This window comes from Argopecten irradians, unplaced genomic scaffold (genome assembly GCF_041381155.1).
Source record: "Argopecten irradians isolate NY unplaced genomic scaffold, Ai_NY scaffold_0636, whole genome shotgun sequence".
Taxonomy (NCBI): Eukaryota; Metazoa; Mollusca; class Bivalvia; order Pectinida; family Pectinidae; genus Argopecten; species Argopecten irradians.
In genome coordinates, this window is record NW_027188103.1 from 18900 (window position 1) to 45414 (window position 26515).

Sequence of the window (26515 nt, forward strand, 5' to 3'; positions counted from 1 at the left end):
AACTAATGGGTAATTTAAAAAAAAAATGCATTGGAATTTGAGAAAATAAAGGAAAAAACATACTTTCATTTGAGAAAAAAATTAAAAAACAAAAACTTTACTATCAATGTTGTTAAAATTATAAAACTGTAATGGCCGAAATCGTCAAATCATGGTAAATTGAAAACTTTACCGATCGGTCAAAAAATGCAATTGCATTAACTAGGGTTTAAAAGTTTATGGAACACATATGAAATTTGAGAAAGATCCTTCTAATCAAGTATTTTTTATAAAAATGCGGTAAAAATTTGTAAAACTAAACTTTATAAAAATGATCCCCTCCGGCCGCCTGTCAAGTCATAAAAAAATTCAAAAAATGATCGGAAGGTGTAATGAACAAGCATAAATACAAAAAGGTAATTAAAAAACATATAAGAAATCAGATTGCATTTGATTAAAAAGATCCCTTCAGAACTTTTGAGAAATAATTATAAAAAAAAAAAAACTAAAAAAAAAAAAGTATGGCTAAACCTGTAATCTAGTTGATGCATATGGAGAATCGGTTCCATGATCAAAATGCAATATGCAAAATTGAAATAAATCAGCCGAAAAACCTGTTAAATAAAGAAAAATTTTGACATGTTTAATCACTTGATGATTGCTATTAACTTTTGAAATATACGTAACAAACTTTTAACATATCAAAAAAAACTGTCAACAAGATGGCCCGCCTTATGTAAAAAATCCAAAATTTGAATGACTGATCGGTCCCAAAATGCAATATGCACGCAATTAATTTTGGGGGGAGACCTAATGAAATTTGAGAAAGAACCCTTCAAAAAACAAAAAACCATAATTACTAATCTAGTTGTTAATAAAATAAAACTATTATGACATCCAACAAGATATTCACCCTGTCGGCCAATGCAAATTGTTAGACAAATATAATAAAAAAACTCACTTTTTTTCGAAATAAAAAAGCAAAGACCAAAAATATGCAAAATAATGGTCCATAAAGATGAACCTTACAATGAAATTTGAGAAAGATCCCTCAAAAATTTGAGAAAAGCGGTTTCTTTAATAAAAAAAAACCCATAAAAAATCAAGATGAACTTGTAGAACTATAAATTCGCCATAAGAATGACACAAAAAGTAATATATGTAAATAAAGCAAAAAATAATGAAAAACCTACCAGTAATTAAAAACAATAAATGACTCATGAAATGAATTTAAAAAAATTCACTTTAGACTTTCTTTTAGAAAAAAAGAAAAAAATAAAATTAACTAAAATTGGATTAAAAATTGAAAACATTATACGGACAAAATGACAAAATTAAATAATATTTAATATTAAAAAAAAATTCTGACCTGGAATAACATAATAAAAAGGCGAAAAAACAATAATTAGAAACCAAAAATATGAAGAAAAATTAAAAAAATCAATATGTCTTATATATAGCACGTATAATTTAAGTGAACATGTTTTATCACCCAAGCAAATTAATTAAGAGCGAAAATTTAGAATATTACGATATATAGATTTCTATTAATATAAGTATGCTTAATCTATATATATATATTTCTATACACATATGTGCATAACATATGGAAATATATTACTGTATGTATTTATTTCATTTTCACCAAACAAATGCAACATAAGCAAAAAAAAAAAACAAACAAAACCAAAAAATTATAATAAAAATAAAACATGTAATCCAAACAACCTGATCTATAATGTCAAATATAAAATACATTGCATTACATTAAACACACAGGGCTTACGAGAAAAAAAAAAAAAAAAAGAAACAGTGATAGTTTTATCAATGGGTGGTTTTAAAGAAACTAAAAAGCCAATATTGTATGCATACAAGAAACACACTTTCACCAAACAAATAATTAAATTCATCAATACAGAATGGCAAGGGGATATGATACACAACTATTGGCACTAGTCAAAGGCAGAGGTGTTCTTCAATCCTTCTAAGAAAGAATTTGAATCATGAAATAATGAATACATGGTCTGATGAAAATGGGCGTTGTATCACATGGTCAATTTAAAAATATTAAATGAAAACATATTTACCATTATCAACATATATGCACCAAATGACAAGCATAATAGAAATAGGTTTTTCAAAAAAATAAACACAATAAACAAATTACAGAATTTCAGCAAGGCCCAATTATCATTGGAGGTGACTGGAATGATATACAAGAACATATAGATAGAAAATCTGTAAGAAAAAATCAAAAAATGTGTACATAATCTAAAAACTCTCAAAAAAGAATTGAAATTAATAGACATGTGGAGATTAAAAAACCCTCATAAAAACAATTTCACATGGAGAAGAAAAAACTCAAAATACAAGAAGCTAGTAGAATTGATTATTTTTTTTAACATCAAGGGAGATAACAACAAAAAACATCATTAAAACAGATATTCGTCCAGCAATGATCAAACATACAGATCACCTAGCAGTGTAGGATCATGTCATAATAATAGATAACACTAATCCAAATAGGGGCCCTGGCTACTTGAGAAAATTTAAAAAAGTCTCTTAAGCAATAAAAAGTATCAAAGAACTTATTTCGGAACATTAAAAAAAACAACACTTTGTCTGGACACCATTGTTAATAACAAAATGCAAGGGTGACAGCTAAATTCAATAAGCTGAGCATGGGAACTATGAAAAATTGAAAAAAAAGAAACATTAAACTGCATTCAGTAAAAAAAATTGGAAAAAATAACCAAAAAAATGAATTTAGAAGAAAATTGAAAAATAACTACAAAAATTAAACGGAAAAACCAAGAAAAGTGAAAATAATACAACATTCAAAAATGAACTGGAAGACTAAACTAGAAAAACCTAATACAGTTTTCAAAAAGCATATGGAGCATCAAATGGATTTGATCAAGAGTTAAATGGATAGAAAAAAAAAAAAAAACATCAAAAAAATTTTCTGTCTCTAGAAAAAAAAAAACAAGTAAAAAAAAAACAAAAAATGAAAAAGTTCAAAAAATGTAACCAAACAAATGGCTCAATGGAAACCCTATCTTGGTCAATATTATCAAAAAATACAAAAAAATAAACAATGATCGGAAAACATGTCATTTATCATTTCACAAGTTTCAGAGAAATACACAAATTGAAAAGGAATTTAAAAAAAGAAGAGAGCCAATAAATGATGGACTCATCTTGGATGAAAAATAAAAAATGACATAAATCACAAAAAATTAAATAAGTCACCAGGTATTGATGGATTGACTGTTGAATTTTACAAAGAATTTTGGCCACAACTAAAAATCATATTATTAAAAAGCTTCAACGAAAGCTTCAATAAAAAAAATAATTTTTGCAACATCAATCAAAAACAGGCATTCTTTCATTATTTACAAAAAAAAAAGAATTAATAAAAAACTGGCGCCCAATAACTTTTGTCTACCAAAACACTGACTATAAAATTATATTAGCAAGATGTTTAGCCAAATCTAAAAACATTAGTTCCAACAAATAATAAACTCTTCAAAATGGTTTTTCAAGATGGCGAGATGTTGGTGTAATAATTATCTTGATATTTTGACCATACAAACCCAAAAAAAACAAAAAATTTGTCGGGACTATTTTTTAGGATCATTTCAAAAGCAAGTTTGAAATACTGGTTGAATTGGAAATTTCTTTTTATCAAACACTCACTAAAATTTGGCTTTTCATAATCACTTTATAAAATGGATTAAAACTCTTGTATTTCATCGACCCGAAAAAAATGCAACAATACTTTGTTTCAGAACAATGAATAAACATAATAGATTATTCATTCGCAAGGCTTTAAACCATCATACTGAGAACAAAAGAAAGTTTCAAAATGTTTTTTAAAAATCATGGCAACTATGCAATATTGGATTTTCGATCAAAAACCATAAATAACAACCTTTATCAAACATTCAACCATTTCAAAAGTTTACAAACTGGCAGACGAAACATAATTTTGAAATGTGAAAAACAATTCATAAATGTTCAGGAAATATCAAGATGGAAATATGTAAAAAACAGCGGCCATCTTGGATTTCGGATCGTAACAAACCAAAAACAAATAACAACAAAACAGTGACAAAATATTCCCATGTAAAAAGGATCATTTCATGCAAATTCAGCCAAATCGCACATAGAACTTGAGAAGAATAAAAATAACAAAAAAAATGAATCAATAATTTGAGATGTGGCATTATATTGGATTTCGGATCCCGAAAAAATAAATAAACTTTTCGAATACATGTTCTGTCTCAATCAAACAAAATGCAAGTAAATAAATTGGAATGAAAAAATCGCAACAAATAAATTTTAAAAAAAATAAAAGTTTCCTAAAATGGAAAACTAACATAATAGGAAAATACAAACTATAAAAAATTTCGGATATAATACCCAACTTAAATAAAAATTTGATCGGGACCATTATATAGGAACATTTCAACAGTCAAACTCATTTAAAGTCAAAAACTATACTAAATAAAAAATGAATTAAAAAAAATTGAGAAAAGTTCAAAAAAAAATTTAAACAATTATTAATAAACACATATTAAATCTTGCCATTTTCAAATATTACATATGATAAAAAAAAAATACTGGACAATGACCTCAGGAAAATTTAATGCAAATATTTGAGCAATCCAAATCGCAAAACACTTATTATTGAAAAAGAAATATTAAAATGTGTTATCAAAAATTCCATAAAAATAAAAACTGTTGCGTCCACTATGTTTCATATTAAAAAAATAACAAATTTGGAAAAAAAAAAACCATGAAAAAATTATTTCAAAAGTTTCAATTCGACATTTTCGATAATTTACATAAAATTTGAAAGAAAACAATGAATCCAAAATGGTACAAGATGGCAATGATAGCCATCATTGTAAAATTTTTTATCACATCTATGAATAAAAAATTTATTTCTGGACCATGAAAAATCATTTTCATAAAAAGTTTCAAAAATCTTAATTGAAAACTGAGTCTTAGAAAAGTTTAAAAATTCGTGTTTTCAAGATGTCAATTGGCTAGCAATCAGGGCTGAGATTTCGGCATCTGAAAAAAAAATAACACTTTATTTTGAAAAATGTTTTTTTATCAATTACATGCATAAAAAATGCAAATTCAAACAAAATCGAAAAAATAACTATTTTTTCATGTAAAAATGTAATTGTGACCCAAATTTGGCAAAGGCAAATACCAAATTTTTCATTTAAATCCTTTTCATAAAAAGTCCCAAATTAATTAATTGCCTTAAAAAAAGATATAATAAAAATCCTATGTTTTTTCAGAACATTTACTTACTTTTTGGTCAAAACTAATAATGAAAAATTTCAAAAAATGAAAAGTTAACGCAAACTAACTATTGATTATTCAAAAAAGTAAAAACACAGGCAAAAAACTTTATCATATTTCTTTTAATGGAAAACAAATAGTCAAAGTCAATTTAAATTTTATCAAATTGTACCAAAAATTTCAAAAAAAATTCAAAAATTGTACATAATCTTTAAAAATTTTAAAAAAGTTTGATTAATATATATGTGGAGATTGAAAAAAACCCAATAAACAACAATTCACATGGATCATGAATAAGAAAAAAAATCAAATACAAAATATAGAATAATTTCTAGTAAATTGAATTATTTTTTAACATCAAGGGAGATAACAAACAAAAATTATGTCATTAAAACAGATATTCGTCCCAAATGATCAAACATACAGATCATGATAGCAGTGTCAATAATAATAATAACAAATCCAAATAGGGGCCCTGGCTAAAACTGGAAATTTAACAAAAGTCAATCTCTAAACCAGATTCGCAGTACAAAGAACTTATTAAATTTTTTTATAAAAAATTACAACACACAAGTTAATAACAAAACCATTGACGCTAACACTGCATGGGAACTATGTACAAAAATATTGAAATAAAAGAAACATCAATTGCATTCAGTAAAAAATTGCAAAAAAATAACAAAAATTAAAGTAGAAAAATTGAAAAATCACTACAAAAATTAAACGAAAAACAAGAAAGTGAAAATAATACCATTATCAAAAATGAACTTGAGACTAAACTAGAAAACCTATACAGTAAAAAAAAAGCATATGGAGCACAAAATAAGATCAAGAGTTAACTGGATAGAAAAAGGAGAAAAAAACACAAAATATTTTCTGTCTCTAGAAAAAAAAAAAAAATAAAAAAAGCTATAATATGTAAAATCAACAATGAAAATGAAATGACCATAATAATAACTAACCAAACAAGAAAGATGTACATTTACAAAGGAATAACACAATATTATAAAAAAAAACTTACACAACTAATAACACTGATTTGGAAAAAAATATTATCCTACATAGATAATAAACAAAATTGAAAACAAATTAAAAAAAGAAGAAGCCAATCATTGAAATTGGTCATCAAAAATTTTACAATAAAAATAATAAATGACACCAATGTATTAAATTGTCACAGGTAAAACATATTTACATATATTACTACTACAATTGAAAATATCATTTTTACAAATTTTTGTAACACAAAATCATATTAATAAAAAACTTCAAAATCAATGCTTAAAAAAAAAAAATTAACAACATCATTGTCAAGGGAATTCTTACAAATATTCATAATGGAATCAAAAAAACATGAAAAATTATTAGTATCGCACTATATAATAAAACTTTTAAAAAAAAACACCCACCGTTTGATAAGAAGACATTCAATGTATTATCATTATGAAAAATATGAATAATTGATTAATGCAAAAATTTTTTGCAAATGAAAGATATCATTTATCAAGAATAAATTGAATATTTCATAAGTCTATTGTATAGGTAATAAAATAAAATGAAACATTTTAAATAAAAAATCAGAATGGGACATATTTCTCTTTATAACAAAAAATCATTGAACCCTCAAATTTAGCAACATATCTTTTAGGATTTTTAAAAAAAAAAAAAACAAAATGAATTGGAAATATATCATGTGCTAAAATAATTTACATTTTACAAAAATAATCAAACTTTAAGATCTAAATAACAAATTTCAGAAAAAAAATCTGCATTCATTTAGATATTTTGATAGCAAATTAAATTTTACATAGGATATAATCCCCGCCCCTGGCCACATTGTATTAAAATAATATCAAAGCTTTAATCAAAATTCCTGGCTGAAATAAATTAATAAAAAAAAATTAAAAAATATTCAGATAACATTTTTAAAATAAAACTAAGTATACAAAATAAAACAAATAATATTGCAACATAGTTTCAAAATTGTTTATCAAAATAGGAGAGTAAATGGCTGGAAACAATTTTGATCAAGGTCATTTAATGGATAAAGATATAAATTTTAAAACCAAATCATTCACATGTAAAAATGCAAACAAAAGTATAAAAACAAAATGACCATACTTTAAAATTTCAAATAGCCAAAAGCATCTAAGGATATGATTTTAATTGAAAACAAATTTATTGCCATCTGGATTCTTCATCACCCGTCCAAATAAAAAAAAATGGGGGTATGGCATGGAAAAAATAGCATTTAGTAATTATCCCCCCTATTTTAAAATGCAAATTTCCCAAATTGGATATTGTAAACACTTTAGAAGAAAAAAAATCTGTAATATTGAAAATCCTTAAATTATTTAAGAATAAAGATCAATAACACTGATAGGATAATCGAATTTAAATATAACACAAAAAAATGTCATCTGCAAAATTTTAATAAAAATTTTCTCAAAAGCCAATCATCTTAGATAATGACATCTTAAAAAGTCATTCTAACATTATGCTTCTTTAAAAAGTTCAAAATCCAGAATTAATAAACATGAATATTTCATGGTAAATTTAAATTACAAAACAATGAAAAAAGACATATTTGTTGAATGGATATCAATTGTTTTCAATTTTTTAAAGGTTAAAATTGAAACTATGAGACAAAAAATAATTTAGTTACAGTTTTCAAGTGAACTGCATTTAAATTTTTCCCACTTTTGGAAAATACCCTACCAAGTTATGCACATCCAGTCTTGTCAAAACAATGAATCATTTAATTGTTTCCCTTTCAAAGGATGTTTTGTAAACCAATGAATGATAAAAAGTTCCAAAAAACATTAAACCCAAAAACAATTCAAATATAATGACCCCTATTATTATAATTTTCAAAGCAATATTAAGTGGTGGCCCATCAGACATGGGAAATATAAGTATCTAAATTAAATTTAAAAATAACATTGACCCTAAAAATATAATATTCATTTTATGTAATACATGCAAAACAAATTCAAATGTATCTTATAAATAAAATGATAAATGAAAATAATTTTTTAGTAAAAATAACCCAGAAAATGAATTATTCTGATCCGCCCATGAATTTTTCCCGGATATTCAGTTAATCAGAGCCATTTTTAAACTCAAGTTCCAAATAAAAATAAGGATGTTTATGAAGTTATTTGGTTACTATCCCATTCTTGAACAATTGAAAAAAAACGGGCGAAATATTAATATAAAGGACCACGTTTAAAAATGGCAATACAATTGGAACCCTAAAGGTCATTAGCCTGGATCAATTTGTCAAATTTATGTCAACCAACAATGGTACCATGGATCTTATGCCCCTGAATTGGATTTTTATGAATAGTACAAAAAAAAAATAATCAGAAAAGTCTGTTATAAAATAATGTGTATAATTTAAACATGTAATGAGGTTCAACGACTGGCCCACAAAATAATCGACGTCAGTTACCCCGGAATGTCACTATTTCACAATTTATATATGTATAAAGCTTAACTATTGCCGAAATAATAGTTAACTTAATTGAGTTAGCAGTTAGCTGATACAAAAAATCACAATAAATACTAAATGAAAATAAACTAAAAAAGATGTCATGTATGGTGGGTATCAAAGATAAAAATTTTGATAAATAGAATGTACTAACCAATCCTGTGATGGACTGTCATCATCAAAACTGAAGAAATAAAAGAAGCTATAAATCACCTGAAATTAAATAAGTCACCAGGTATTGATGGATTGACTGTTGAAATTTTACAAAGAATTTTGGCCACAACTAGAAATCATATTACTCAAAAAGCTTCAACGAAAGCTTCAATAAAAACGAATTAACAACATCACAAAAACAGGGTATTCTTTCATTATTGTACAAAAAAAAGGAGACCCATTAAACCATAAAAAACTGGCGCCCAATAACACTATTAAACACTGACTATAAAATATTAGCAAGATGCTTAGCGCAAAGAATGAAAGCAGTTCTTCCACAAAATAATAAACTCTGATCAAAATGGTTTCATTAAAGGGAGATACATTGGGTATAATATAAGGCAGATCAAAGATATTATTGACCATACAAATAAACAAAAAATTCAGGGAGCAATACTATTTTTAGATTTTGCAAAAGCATTTGATACTGTTGAATTGGAATTTTCTTTATCAAACACTCACTAAATTTGGCTTTAATAATCACTTTATAAAATGGAATTAAAATACTCTATAATAACATAAACAGCAAAATCTGCAACAATGGATGGATTTCAGAACCAATAAACATATCTAGAGGTATTCGGCAAGGCTGCCCTGCATCATCACTACTATTTCGTAATGGTGGCTGAAATCATGGCAACAAGAATAAGGAATGACAAAACCATATTAGGAATAACAATTAAAAAATAATCAAACACGACCATACAAAAAAATATCCCAACTGGCAGACGATACTACACTATTTTTAAAATCAAAACAAGACATACAAAAATCACTAAACATAATAGAAACTTTTGGCACATATTCAGGACTGGTGCTCAACAGAGAAAAAACAAAAGGAATAAGACTAGAAACTAATACTAATATTGAAGATAACTTTGAGAACATCACATGGACTGAGGAAATAATTAAAGCACTAGGAATACAATTCTGTCTCAATCATAACAAAATGCTTGAAATAAATTGGAATGAAAAAAATAGACAAAATAAAAAAAATAAATAGACAACTGGAAAATGAGAAAACTAACCATAATAGGGAAGAATACAAGTCGTAAAATCCCTACTATTACCACAACTTACATTCCTAATTTCAACACTATATATTAACCAAAACACAGTCAAACTCATTGAAAAAGTAATTTACAACTATATCTGGGATGGTAAGAAGGAAAAAAAGTAAAAAGAAGAACAATGATTAAACCATATATTGAAGGTGGTTTTTAAACAACATAGACCTACAAGCACATATAGACACAATAAGAGTAAGCTGGTTAAAAAAATTGAAAAATTTCGAAAACACACTGCACTATGGAAAATTATCCCTCAGCTTGAGCTAAATAAATTTTGGTCCAAACTATCTTATATGTCAAAAATGAACAATGATAATTTAAAAAACATTCCAAAAAATGAAAAAATCTTTCACCATTTTACTTTGAAATGATATCTGCATCAATGAAATTGAAAAAATCAGTAGAACCAAAACATTACAATACAATACTTTCACAAATAATATGGGGTAACAAGTATATAAAATTTAGCGGCAAACCTTTACATTTCAAAAACTGGATAGAATCAGGAATAATTACAGTTAAAGATTTACTAAACAACAACCGCAAAATAGATGATAATGATTTATTTCGAAAAATCAATCAAAAAAGTAATTGGTTATCAGAAATATCCAAAATTAAAAAAGCCATACCCAAGACATGGCTTGAGGAAATATCGAATAGTAATGTCAACATACAAAATTTCACAATAAAAACTAAAGATGACCTTGTAATAAAACTCCCAAAGCAAGAACCAATTAAATTAGAAAAATGCAAAAATCAAACTATATATCAGTATTTTGTAAATCAAAGATCCGAAAAACCCATAGCTACCATTTACTGGGAAAAAAACTAACAGTAAAAGATATAAATATCATGGTAAGATCATCAAATGAATTCATCTTTAATGAATTACAAAACAACAAATTAAAAAGAATTTAGATGGAAACTTTTGAATAAAATCTTAGCATCAAAAGAAGCATTGCATAGATGGAAAATAAGCGAGTCACCAAACTGTAATCACTGCAACATTAAAGAAGACTATGAACATTATTTCATAAAATGTAAATATCTAAAACCATTCCACAATAAATTAAAACAAATCTTTGAAACCCTAGGCTACAACAGAGACATGATCACTTTAAAAAATCTAGTATTAGGATATAAAATTGCATACCCAAAATACAAAGAAATAAATAAACTTTTAACAGTAATAGGGTACAGTATATACAAAGGATATTACATCAGTGAAGCAAAAACAAAACAAATTAACATAACAAACATTTTAAAACAAAACATACAAATAATAATTGATGAGAACAAATACAGAAAAATAAACTGTAAAACCTTCCTAGAAGCTGTTCCTCTTCTCTAATGATTACATAAACACAAAACTCCAATTCTCTTCAGGCCATTTCTTTACTATTCTTAAATCCTTTTTTGTGAACCTGGAATAAAACAAAAATGAAATAAAAATAAAATTAAATAAACAACAAATCCTTTTTCTAATATTTCAAAATATATAAACAAAAATCAATAACAACAACAAAATGGCTTAATAAACACAGCATATAAATATTATAACATATTTTAAAACAAAACAAAATTCTGAAAATTGAAGTCCATATCTAATGCTGTAATAAATGATCTTTAATATTCATATAAGTCAATATTATGTAGATATGTATTACTTAATAGTATGTCAGATGTAATATCTAAGTAGCCAAGTATTTGTATGCTTCAAATTCAATATAATTGTGGTCAATTTTGAAGCTTTTTTTATACCGAGATATGGTGACCAAAATGAACGTAAGCCTGGAGATAAGAACCAATGATCTAAAGCAATGTAGGATATGTATCCCCCCTAACTAAAAATATAAGTCATATTATAGCTAGCCATAGATATGTATAAAAATCACATAAATTGTATCAAATAATGTACAAAAATATTTATCCCCCTATTAAATCGGACCTGACAATTTTATGATAAAGTATGTAATTTTTTTTAATTGAAGATAAGTCATGTAGAGTATTAACAAATGATATGTCATGACTCCTAACCTAAAGTGAAGTACAATAAAACTAAGTATTCACATATAGGAAATTATGGAAAATTTTGAAATAAATAACAAATAAATTTTATATAGAATTAAGAAAACATAAAGTCATATCATACCATGAAATGAAACCTCACCTAAGTCAATTAAGTCATTTATAAATGCTTTTTATAGTAATTTAATATATCATCGAAAAAAAAAAATAAATTGAAAAAATATCCATATATAGAAATATCTGTATTTCAAATTGGTGATATCATGTAAAAAAAAAAAGGGGCTAATCATTTATAGGAATTAAGTAAAAACTTTTAAATAAGTTACGAAAATGATTAAATATACAGATAAGTCAATTCGATAATTTAGATATGTTAAAATAAGAATTTTTGATGTATGCCATACAAGAAAAAAAAAAATTTTAATAGGCAATTTATTGCTGCTTAATCCCCCCTAATTATGTCAGTCATTTATAAAAAAATTTGGATCAATGCTATATCAGCCAAAGAACAATGATTGTATGTATCATTTTTTATCCCCCTTTTGAATCATTTACATTGAATTAATAATATCTATTGGCATCAGGATATTTCGAATTTTTAATCACTATTCAATAATTATTTACATTCAATAGGTCAAGGATATGTATTACCCCCCTTTAATGTAAACAATAGATAGTTATAAATCATTATTGAGATAATCAATAATAATAGGATATGTATCAAAACATCAGATAAAGTTAAATATCTATAGCAATATGATATGTATACCTTAACCTAATTTAGATTTAAGTCAATAATATAGCCATAGGATATGTATCAAACTTGATACCTAATCAGATAAGTCAAATAAAAAATAGCCATTTATATTCATATCCCCCCCCTCAAGAATTCCCAATCTATGGTCAGATAAGTCAATATTATTAGGATATGTATTGAATATATATCAGGAACTTAAGTCAATATCTATATCCATAGTTATCCCCCCTAAAGAATGTCAGTCAATATCTATAAAATATAATGGAATTTGAATATGTAATAAGTCAATATCTATAGCCATGGATATGTATGAAATCTAAAAATAAGTCAATATCAATATTAAAAAGCCATAGGATAAGTATTAACCTATATCAGAAAATTAAAGTCTACCCTAACCTTATTAATACAGATAAAGTTTCAATATCTATAGCATATAGGATAAAAATATGTACAAATTAAACCATATATGTAATCAATATTAAGCATAATAAGTATAACTATATCAGATAGTCAATATGTTTATAGCCAAAATCATCAGATAATCAAACATATAGGATAGGGTATTGTATCCCCCTATTCAAGTAAGTAATATTTATAAAGTTTAAAATTGGATATGTTTTTTAACCTACAAGATATATGTCAGATAGACAATGTCTTTATAAATATATTATCAAATATATTTTAAGGATAAATTTCTAATGTCAGATAAAGTCAATATCTATACCAAATAAGTGATCATATAACCTTTATCAAAAGTCAAATTTATAGCCATAGGATAAATCCCCCCTAAATTATATAACAGATAAGTCAATATCTATAGCCATAGGATATGTATCCCCCCATTTCCCTATATCAGATAAATTCAATTTTTCTATAATATTAAAAGGATAAGTATCCCCCCATCCTATAAACAATAAGCAAATATCTATAGCCATATACAATCACGAAATCTGTAAATAAGTCTATAAATCAACATGAAAAGTCAATATCTATACCATAGGATAAGTATGTAAAACCTATGTCAGAAAGTCAAAGTATCAAAATAGTTATGTATAGTATCCCCAAATACTAAAAGCATAGATACAGATAAGTAATATATATCATAGGATAAAAGTGTATCCCCCCTAATCTATCATATAAGTATATCGCATATATATATAATAAGTCTACCACATGCACCACGTAACCTATCTAGATCAAAACCAGATCATATATTCGAATAGAAGTAAAAGGATAACATTTAAAACACAAACATACATCAAGAAAAAATATATTAATAATACACACAGATTAAAACACATATGTAGACTCTATATACTATTGTATATATGTAAATTAGGTAATTGGAACTGTACTTTCAATGCATGTTGGCGAATGAGAGCGGGGGGGGTGTGAGCAAAATGAACTCTAAGCCGCTGGATTGAAAGAAGACACGTGTGTAATTTGGTAACTGTGACTGTTATAAAGAAATTGATACAGGCTAATTGTTCTGTCTTATCGAGTTACATTCCAGAGCCTGAGTTCCTTATAAAAATGTAAACTCTAAAAATATATCGACCGTTCGGACCTGACTTCTAGTGATAAAGTAAATTTTTTTTTTGAATGGATGTGTAAACAATGATTGTATATGTAATTAATGTGAAAATGGTGGAAGTGCATAATTAAAATAATTAATTAAAATATGGAAATTGGCATGGAAGTCCTTCTGTGAAAGGAAAAACATTGTTATTTTACATGCATATATTGAATAAAAAATTTAAAAAAAAAAAAAAAAAAAAAATTATAAATATCAGAAATAATATTTCATATACTGTAACATTTTTTAAAAACTCTCTAAATAATCTTACGAAAGTGCGTATTTATTGTTCTATGGGAATAGAAAAGAAAATATATTGCATGCCAGATTAAGGAATAGATGTTGTACCCTTAACAATGATTTATTCCGCTCTAATTTAATAGATTACCAGCAATGTCAATGTGGGCATCCCATTGAGGATGCCCATCACTTCTTCTTTACATGTAATAATTACGCTGACCAGAGAATTCAATTATTTCGAACATTAAACAACTTCATTCCTTTAGATCTGCAGCTACTACTACATGGAAGTCCAGATTTAACTATTGAAGATAACATTTCAATATGTCGGAGCACTCAACAGTATATAACTGACTGTAAAAGGTTTTAACCCCCTCCCTCTTACGTTTCCTATTTATAATATGAACTATTAAAAAATTGTTTCTTAATATCCTTCCGATGCTGGCGACAGAAGAGAAACGTAATTAAGAAAGCACCAGATTGACAGGAGAAAGAGACCAAGGCACTGGATGTGATGAAATTTAAGTAAAGCAGCGATCAGTACAACTTCGGTCGTCAGCATCGGGAGTGATTACAAATACATACACTTCAATAAATTAAGTAATTATATACATATGTTAAAATAAACTCTCTGTCTGTCTGTCTCTCTCTCTCTCTCTCTCTCTCTCTCTCCCTCTCTCTCTCTCTCTCCCTCTCTCCAACGTGTCAGCGATATCACTGTTCAATCAGCTCTCTGCATCTGTATCAGCTTTACACACACAGGGATCTGAGAATTAGTTACAGATTATAACATCATGGACCCACCAGACACAGGGATCTGAGAATTAGAGATTATAACATCATGGACCCACCAGACACAGGGATCTGAGAATTAGTTACAGATTATAACATCATGGACCCACCAGACACAGGGATCTGAGAATTAGTTACAGATTATAACATCATGGACCCACCAGACACAGGGATCTGAGAATTAGTTACAGATTATAACATCATGGACCCACCAGACACAGGGATCTGAGAATTAGTTACAGATTATAACATCATGGACCCACCAGACACAGGGATCTGAGAATTAGTTACAGATTATAACATCATGGACCCACCAGACACAGGGATCTGAGAATTAGTTACAGATTATAACATCATGGACCCACCAGACACAGGGATCTGAGAATTAGTTACAGATTATAACATCATGGACCCACCAGAGTGCTGTAAGACCATTTTTAGACGTTTTAGAGGTCTAGATCAAAAAACGATAAAAATCATTCTACATGGTACTATATACGTAAAGTGTAAGTTGTGGATGAAAAACTTCTGTAATAAAAAGTCAGCAATATTTTAAAAATTTGCGTTCTTAAGGCGCATTAACAATTATAGGCATGACACGCTTGATTTTGATCTTGACATGGCCTGCTTCAGATGATTACATCCTAGTAAGGTCACATTGGATGGGACATTAACATTAACAATGTAATTTACAGTCAAGACCAACAAGGTGTTTAATACAAATAACACCACACACATTTTCTTTATTGCTGCCTTTAATAAAAGTCTCCACAAAATAAACTTATTTTAGAAACATAAATTTATGAAACAAGGGAGCAGAAAACAGGTGATGGTGCATTTAGTCTTTAGTACCAAGTCCCTGTGATATAACGGATTCATTACGCGGATCTAGATATTCGGGGTTTTAACTATAAAAATAAAAAAAATAACGAGGCCCATGGGCCTTAACGGTCACCCGAGTTCGTTTAGAATGAAACAAAGACTTTTAAACACTAATATACTGGCTCTTGAAGTCGATCAGTGATTTCTCTAAATTTGATTTTTTAATCTATGAAGAGTATTTGCTTCTATCGAACCTGTGAACTCGGAAGATTTTTTTGAAATTTTAAGTCATTTTGACTCCGTTTGGCCCCGCTGTCATGTGGGATTTGTATCCCCCATAGGATATGTACCCGGATACAAATCCTATGCATAGGATATGTATCCGGGTACTAAAACAGGCCATAGGATAAGTATCCGGATACAAAATGTGGCCATAGGATATGTATCCCCCCCCCATAGGATAAGTATCCCCCCAGAAAAAAAATCTCAAAATTCGCATACTAGTAAAATTCAAAAGGAAAAAGTTTGAAAAGAAATATATTTGCAAAATGCATATTTAAAACTGCTGGTTTTATCAATGCTTGTTTGTTTCTTATATATATTTTTTTATTTTCCAGTAAAACTGAATAATGTATATTTTTAAACAGCATGCAGACTCATAACATTGTTGAAATAAACAATAATTATTGACATTGATTGAAAAGTATATCAATTAAAAGAAAACAATACCCTGGTATCACCTGAGGGCACTGTTGGCATGCGGCTATGATAGTTAGATGGGGAATCTGTCTTGGGTGGCAGAATGTTGTTTTAAGCATTATCACCTGGAAATGACCTGTTCACACAGGTAGGTATTAGGATCAGGTAAAACAATACAATTACAACTAAAAGTCATTGCTGAGAAGAACCTGAAGCTGGCAACATGGAGATAGAAGTGATTAATCAATACATCGAGTTTCTTCAAAGTCCAACAGATAAGAGAAAATGGCCACAGCATGTACTTGTAAGTATTTTTATTATATCATATATATAGATTTAACATGCATAAATAAATAAGCAGATCAAATTCCATATGAGTCAATATAAGAAATTGTCACTTTTTGATAGAGAAAAACTTTTTTTCGGCGCGAACATACCATACAAGTATTAATAGCTATATACAGTATGTTTACAATTGTATAACTGAGCGAGAAATAATTAATTGTGATAAAAAAATAATAGCTCATATATACTTAATTTTTTTCTGTCCTAGTAGTTTTTACAATTAAAAAAAAAATAAGTAGATAAAAAAGATGTCATGATCAAGGCCATTTTTGGAATAATTAAGATATATTATAAATAATTCTTATTAACTTTAGAAATGATTCTTCTAAAAACACCACTATAAACATTTTATTTTATGATTTGGACAGCAAGTTAGATATTTTCCATAGAAATCTCCTGAGAAACTTTGAAAGTTAGTGAAAGAAGACGTACATTTCATTTCAATATTTCATTATCTGAAAATTTTCTTAAGTTTAAATAATTGACAAAAATATATTGATTTTTTATTATTTAGGAACAGCTAGGTTATAAAAGTAACAGGAACTATATACGAGTCCAAGATTGTATATTTCTCATACAATCAACAGCATCCTTTAAAGCACCCTAAATTTAAAAGAATTAAGTAAATATCAAATTATACAAATCAGTAAGTGTATCCATGAACGTAACTTAATCATAAATGGTATAGGTATGAAATCTGATACAGCTATAATTATCACTATAAAGTTTATATTTATGGTATCATATGATGGAAAAATCATGTGTTTTAATTATATTACTAAAAACTTCTGTGCTATATATTACTTAACTTTTGCACCAGTACTTTGTTTATACTAAAGAAATATTTCAAATGGTGAATTAAATGTTTAATTGCCATACATTCTTCTACAGTGATCTATTGATCTTATTTGACTTTAAATGAAGAAATAATTTGATCTAAAAATGTCATGGAATTTCTATGTCAGCTGTATTGATACTCAATAGTGGATATCATACATGTATGCATGCAACTGTAAAGGATCAAAGCGTCCAAAATTGCATCTTTTTATCAAATATTTTACCAATAACTTATCTTGTTTCTATTTCCTAGCTTCTTTAATAATGGTTGATATGAATAAATTAATGAAAATATCAAAAAAAAAAAAAAGAACTCTTAATGGAAATAAGACAATTTATGATAATGACCCATTCAGGCATGCGCAAAGATATGATTTTTTTTCAATAAAATTACTAGGTATGAGATTAATTAGAATTAATAAATCAAGAATAATGATTTAATAATTATCATTATAAGTCATTTATACGAATTATTCTCGTCATGAATTTCATTGTATTGGATAAACTATAGTCAATATATATATAGTCATGTTTTAAGTATTTCACAAACCTATATTAGATAAGACAATTATCTATAGTCGTAGGACAAGTATAACCCCTAATCTATGTCAGATAAGTCAATATCTATAGCCATAGGATAAGTATCCCCCTCACCTATATCAGATAAGTCAATATCTATAGCCATAGGATATGTATCCCCCCTAACCTATGTCAGATAAGTCAATATCTATAGCCATAGGATATGTATCCCCCCTCACCTATGTCAGATAAGTCAATATATATAGCCATAGGATATGTATCCCCCCTAACCTATATCAGATAAGTCAATATATATAGCCATAGGATATGTATCCCCCCTAACCTATATCAGATAAGTCAATATCTATAGCCATAGGATATGTATCCCCCCTAACCTATATCAGATAAGTCAATATCTATAGCCATAGGATATGTATCCCCCCTAACCTATATCAGATAAATCATATATAACCTAGGATATGTATCCCCCCAACTATATCAGATAGTCAATATCTATAGCCATAGGATATGTATCCCCCCTAAATATCAGATAAATCAATAATTCTATAGCCATAGGATATGTATCCCCCCTAACCTATATCAGATAAGTCAATATCTATAGCCATAGGATAAGTATCCCCCCTAACCTATATCAGATAAGTCAATATCTATAGCCATAGGATAAGTATCCCCCCTAACCTATGTCAGATCAGTCAATATCTATAGCCATAGGATATGTATCCCCCCTCACCTATATCAGATAAGTCAATATCTATAGCCATAGGATATGTATCCCCCCTAACCTATGTCAGATAAGTCAATATCTATAGCCATAGGATATGTATCCCCCCTAACCTATATCAGATAAGTCAATATCTATAGCCATAGGATATGTATCCCCCCTAACCTATGTCAGATAAGTCAATATCTATAGCCATAGGATATGTATCCCCCCTCACCTATGTCAGATAAGTCAATATCTATAGCCATAGGATATGTATCCCCCCTAACCTATGTCAGATAAGTCAATATCTATAGCCATAGGATATGTATCCCCCCTCACCTATGTCAGATAAGTCAATATCTATAGCCATAGGATATGTATCCCCCCCTAACCTATGTCAGATAAGTCAATATCTATAGCCATAGGATATGTATCCCCCCTAATCTATGTCAGATAAGTCAATATCTATAGGCATAGGATATGTATCCCCCCTAACCTATGTCAGATAAGTCAATATCTATAGCCATAGGATAATGTATCCCCCCTAACCTATATCAGATAAGTCAATATCTATAGCCATAGGATATGTATCCCCCCTAACCTATGTCAGATAAGTCAATATCTATAGCCATAGGATATGTATCCCCCCTAACCTATGTCAGATAAGTCAATATCTATAGCCATAGGATATGTATCCCCCCTAACCTATGTCAGATAAGTCAATATCTATAGCCATAGGATATGTATCCCCCCTAACCTATGTCAGATAAGTCAATATCTATAGCCATAGGATATGTATCCCCCCTAACCTATGTCAGATAAGTCAATATCTATAGCCATAGGATATGTATCCCCCCTAACCTATATCAGATAAGTCAATATCTATAGCCATAGGATATGTATCCCCCCTAACCTATGTCAGATAAGTCAATATCTATAGCCATAGGATATGTATCCCCCCTAACCTATATCAGATAAGTCAATATCTATAGCCATAGGATATGTATCCCCCCTAACCTATATCAGATAAGTCAATATCTATAGCCATAGGATATGTATCCCCCCTAACCTATGTCAGATAAGTCAATATCTATAGCCATAGGATATGTATCCCCCCTAACCTATGTCAGATAAGTCAATATCTATAGCCATAGGATATGTATCCCCCCTAACCTATGTCAGATAAGTCAATATCTATAGCCATAGGATATGTATCCCCCCTAACCTAGGTCAGATAAGTCAATATCTATAGCCATAGGATATGTATCCCCCCTAATCTATGTCAGATGAGTCAATATCTATAGCCATAGGATATGTATCCCCCCTAACCTATGTCAGATAAGTCAATATCTATAGCCATAGGATATGTATCCCCCCTAACCTATGTCAGATAAGTCAATATCTATAGCCATAGGATATGTATCCCCTCTAACCTATGTCAGATGAGTCAATATCTATAGCCATAGGATATGTATCCCCTCTAACCTATATCAGATAAGTCAATATCTATAGCCATAGGATATGTATCCCCTCTAACCTATATCAGATAAGTCAATATCTATAGCCATAGAATATGTATCCCCTCTAACCTAGGTCAGATGAGTCAATATCTATAGCCATAGGATATGTATCCCCTCTAACCTATGTCAGATGAGTCAATATCTATAGCCATAGGATATGTATCCCCTCTAACCTATATCAGATAAGTCAATATCTATAGCCATAGGATATGTATCCCCCTCTAACCTATATCAGATAAGTCAATATCTATAGCCATAGGATATGTATCCCCCCTAACCTATATCAGATAAGTCAATATCTATAGCCATAGGATATGTATCCCCCCTAACCTATATCAGATAAGTCAATATCTATAGCCATAGGATATGTATCCCCCTAACCTATGTCAGATAAGTCAATATCTATAGCCATAGGATATGTATCCCCCTCTAACCTATATCAGATAAGTCAATATCTATAGCCATAGGATATGTATCCCCCCTAACCTATATCAGATAAGTCAATATCTATAGCCATAGGATATGTATCCCCTATAGTAGATAATCTAGGATATGTATCCCCCTAACCTATATCAGATAAGTCAATATCTATAGCCATAGGATATGTATCCCCCCTAACCTATATCAGATAAGTCAATATCTATAGCCATAGGATATGTATCCCCCCTAACCTATTCAGATAAGTCAATATCTATAGCCATAGGATATGTATCCCCCCTAACCTATGTCAGATAAGTCAATATCTATAGCCATAGGATATGTATCCCCCCTACCTATGTCAGATAAGTCAATATCTATAGCCATAGGATATGTACCCCCTAACCTATATCAGATAAGTCAATATCTATAGTCATAGGATATGTATCCCCCCTAAGCTATATCAGATCAGTCAATATCTATAGGCATAGGATATGTATCCCCCCTAACCTATATCAGATAAGTCAATATCTATAGCCATAGGATATGTATCCGCCCTCCTAATCTATGTCGGATAAATCAATATGTATTGGCATTGGATATGAACCTCCTAATCTTTTTTTCAATTTTTCTCACTTAATGATGATTATCACTATCATATTAATTATTTTTTATCTTTTATTACATCACCAATTACTAATTCACCACTTCATTTCCATCATCACTCACCATCATAATTGTCATTGTCATAAACATTTATCACCATCTACGACTGCATCATCTACATCAGCATAACTACCATCATCATCAGGCTCAATCTCATCATCTTCATCATCATCATCATCAGATCATCATTATCATCTACATAATGTATATGCGGATAACTTTTTCTCTAGGAATATATTTCCAAATATACCTCTTAATTTATGTTTGCTTAATCGTACTCATCATCTCCATCATTATCAACAACATTAACATCATCATCTTCATCATCATCCTTGTCATCATCCTTTTCATCATCGTTGTTAATAATCATCTTCATCTTCAACAACATTAACATCTTTAACATCATCTTCATCAACAATGTCATCAACATCATCATCATCATCATTTTCATCAACAAAGTATTATACATCATCAATGTCATCATCGTCGTTAATCATCATCTTCATCTTCAACAACATTAACATCTTTAACATCATCTTCATCAACAATGTCATCAACATCATCATCATCATCATTTTCATCAACAAAGTATTATACATCATCTATGTCATCATCGTCGTTAATCATCATCTTCATCTTCAACAACATTAACATCTTTAACATCATCTTCATCAACAATGTCATCAACATCATCATCGTCGTTATTATCAACAATGTAATATACATCATCAATGTCATCATTGTCGTTAATCATCATCTTCATCTTCAACAACATCAACATCTTTAACATCATCTTCATCATCAAGAATGTCATCAAAAAACTTGATCAACATCCATCATCATGATTATGAACAACATCATCATTTTCATCAACAAAGTATTATACATCATCAATGTCATCATCGTCGTTAATCATCATCTTCATCTTCAACAACATCAACATCTTTAACATCATCTTCATCATCAAGAATGTCATCAAAAAACTTGATCAACATCCATCATCATGATTATGAACAACATCATCATTTTCATCAACAAAGTATTATACATCATCAATGTCATCATCGTCGTTAATCATCATCTTCATCTTCAACAACATCAACATCTTTAACATCATCTTCATCATCAAGAATGTCATCAAAAAACTTGATCAACATCCATCATCATGATTATGAACAACATCATCATTTTCATCAACAAAGTATTATACATCATCAATGTCATCATCGTCGTTAATCATCATCTTCATCTTCAACAACATTAACATCTTTAACATCATCTTCATCATCAAGAATGTCCTCAAAAAACTTGATCAACATCGATCATCATCATTACGAACAACATCATCATTATCTTCATCATCTATAACAACTTGCCAATATCTAGATCTTTATTACCAATCTCATCAGCAGCACTATTCTACTAATTTCACACTTTATATATTACATCATGTCTTGATTAAAATTTTAAAATTTAAAATTAGGAACTAATTGATTTTAATTTTTCCTTTTTTAGGAATCCAACACTAAGGCCAATTTCAGGAAAAGGGTGAGGCCTTTTTCTATACTTGATGGAACTCTTTTTTACAACCATAAGAAGCATGGACCATTGAGAGTGGTAAAACCAGAGGAAGTGACCCATATCCTGAGAGCCTGCCACGAGGATCCATTAAGTGGGCATCAAGGTGTAAATAGGACTGCAGAAAAAGTAAACACACGGTACTATTGGCCAACTCTTGGGAAGGATGTCCAAAGTCATATCAGACAGTGTGATAAATGTCAGCGTCAGAACCAGTTAGGGAAGGCATCGTCAACCCTCAATCCTATACCAGTGAATAACAAGGCATTTAGAATGTGGGGCATGGACTTGGTTGGACCTCTGAAAGAAACTTCAAGAGGAAACAAGTACATAATTGTCATGACTGACTACCTAACCAAATGGCCAGAAGTGAAGGCGATCCCCTCAAAGGATGCTAGCGAGATTTCGTCCTTTGTTATAGACACAATATGCAGACATGGAACCCCTGAGGTGATCCTCACAGACAATGGTCGCGAGTTCTGTAACCTTTTGAATGACAACCTTTGCAAGCGCCTACAGATCGACCATAGGGTCACCACACCATACCACCCTCAGACAAATTGATTGACTGAACGCAATAATCAAACCTTGTGCAGTGCCCTCACAAAGTACGTCAATGAGTACCAAAATGACTGGGACCTCTTTCTACAGCAAGTTGCCTTTGCAATGAGGACATCTCGCCAGGCATCCACTAAACAGACACCGTTTTATTTGACATACGGAAGAGAGGCAACTCTACCTATCCAACTCGATATTCCATCAACGAGTTCCTCGATGTCCCCCATGTCTGAAGAGGAGTTAGAGGAAGTTGTAAGCCTTCGTATTTCCTCATTTGTAGAACTAGTAAAGACCAAGCAGCAGGCAACGCAGGAAATCGCAAACTCACAAAAGAAACAGAAGATGTATTATGACCAGAAAAACGAAGGAACCATTTTCAAGCCTGGGGAATTAGTGCTATTGAAGAACAAGAGGAGAGTGAACAGGAAAGGTGACAAAATCCAAAGTAGGTGGACAGGTCCATTCACAATACAGGAAGATGTTGGCAAAGGTGTCTACAGAGTGGAGGAAAGAAAGAAGAAGGTAAACATCAAAGATATGAAAAGGTACAGGACACCAAAAGATGGCAACACAAGTCAGAGTCCCCCATCTACACCATCAACAGTGAAAACAACCCCCCCCATCTACATCACCATCAGTGAAAACAGAGGATGCTGTACCACATGCCACAGAAGAAAATCAACAAATCCAGAAACCACGATTGAACAGGAATATAAAACCTAGAGATCAAGTCCATATCTTGCCTTCAAGGAGGAAATTAAAGAAAGCTTCACATCCAAAACCTATAAGAGCCACTGATGTATTCAAGAAGAAAAATGCAGAAGACAAGACAAAGGGTCCATTACCAATGAGCATTACAGAGTATGTCCATACACTTGACAGCAGTACTAAGGAAGAAATTTTCACCAGATGCGAACAGTACCAAGTGAAACAGCCAAAAGATCTTCAGTCTGCATTGGATTCACCGACCTTCTCTCTTGTTAAGGACGCAGATGAACGATTTGAGGATGACATGATGGATTGCGAGTCAGCATTGCTTTCCTGGTATATGACATCTCCTGCCAAGACTGTAGACCTTATAACCGAGTTGGACCCATTCGTACTCTCGTCTGCCATTCTTACTATAGCATACCATGATCACCTTAGCCCTAAGGACTTACTTCCAACATTGGATGAAGTGCCTCTATCAACATTTGTATCTAGAAACTCACCAAGCAAGATGCCTAAAACCTCCCTTCAAATGCGTGTGGGCGATGTTACGTTGCATAGACAAGACCTCACCACCCTGTATCAGAATCACTGGCTTAATGACCAGGTGAGTAATCATCCCTCATGAAACTTTGAATTTCATTTCCATAAGAAAATTCGTTTCGACATATACAACAGAAATTTAAAAAGTACATCCTCCATGCTAACTTTAAGCTCTTATAATTGTTATTTTCTTTAAAGGTGCATTGTGGTTTTGATATTACAATAGGTCATGGAAAAGATATAAGACAAGAGTTGTTTGATATTTTGAATCAATAAGATCAATATTTGGTACAAAAACAATATTGCAAAAAAATGTATTTATATTCTTATTTAAATCAGAAAAAGATGATAGCGATAGAGAACATGATATATTAGAAGCTTGTAGTGATTACTTATTGCATATTGCCAAAATAGTGACCACTCAATAACATTGAAGATAAAACATATTTTCATTGCAGTAATACGTTACCATAACTTTAATTTATTTTATATCTTTTTAGGTGATTCATGCTTACCTTAGTCTACTTAGATCAGAGTACAACATGGCACATGACCTAGGATGCTACATACTGCCTTGCTTTCTTGCAAACAAGTGGGAAGATGGTCAATATGATGCATGGCTCTATCCCCAGGTAATTACAATGAATGAGTTATAGATTTGATGACAACTGATGTATAATATATATAAGTATAATTGCTATAACTATATGAATAAACATATGAATTATTCTATTGGCAATTTTCATATTGCAAATCCGAATTTCATGCGAATTTGAATTCTTTTAAATATGATGAATATACATACATTGTAAAAGTGGATATTTGCTTTATTTTGCAATTTGCAATGTTATTTTTTGTGAAATATACCTTTAGACTTTAAGCTACATATAGTTTTATACATTTACAAATATATTTTGCACGGTGGAAATTTTTGTGATCAAGTAGGCCTTCACATAATTAACAGAAATTACACATCATATAAATTTCAACAAAGGTATACATGTATTGTAATGCATAGTTTATTACAATATTTTGAAATTGTTTTTAAGAAAAAGCCTTTTTTCACAAAATATCACTCTAAAATTGCTTTTCTTTGCTCCTTTTAGATT

General features: G+C 29.6%; 1 protein-coding gene and 1 pseudogene across 1 annotated transcript; both read left to right on the plus strand.

Moving 5' to 3' along the window:
* The first annotated feature begins 9640 nt into the window (after nt 1-9640).
* Nucleotides 9641-11521, plus strand: LOC138313295 (uncharacterized; annotated as a pseudogene).
* Nucleotides 11522-24263: 12742 nt separating this feature from the next.
* On the plus strand, nt 24264-26493 carry LOC138313296 (uncharacterized). Its single transcript, XM_069253795.1, has 3 exons — nt 24264-24677; nt 24763-25470; nt 25907-26493. Exons 1-3 carry the CDS (start codon nt 24264-24266, stop codon nt 26060-26062), a joined length of 1278 nt encoding a protein of 425 aa, XP_069109896.1. The 3' UTR covers nt 26063-26493.
* Nucleotides 26494-26515: the final 22 nt, after the last annotated feature.

Coding starts and splice junctions, on each gene's coding strand:
- LOC138313296 (XM_069253795.1), top strand. CDS start 24,264: ATGAGGACATCTCGCCAGGCATCCACTAAACAGACACCGTTTTATTTG. Junction 24,678..24,762: donor TGGAGGAAAGAAAGAAGAAG/GTAAACATCAAA, acceptor CATCAACAGTGA/AAACAACCCCCCCCATCTAC. Junction 25,471..25,906: donor ATCACTGGCTTAATGACCAG/GTGAGTAATCAT, acceptor ATATCTTTTTAG/GTGATTCATGCTTACCTTAG.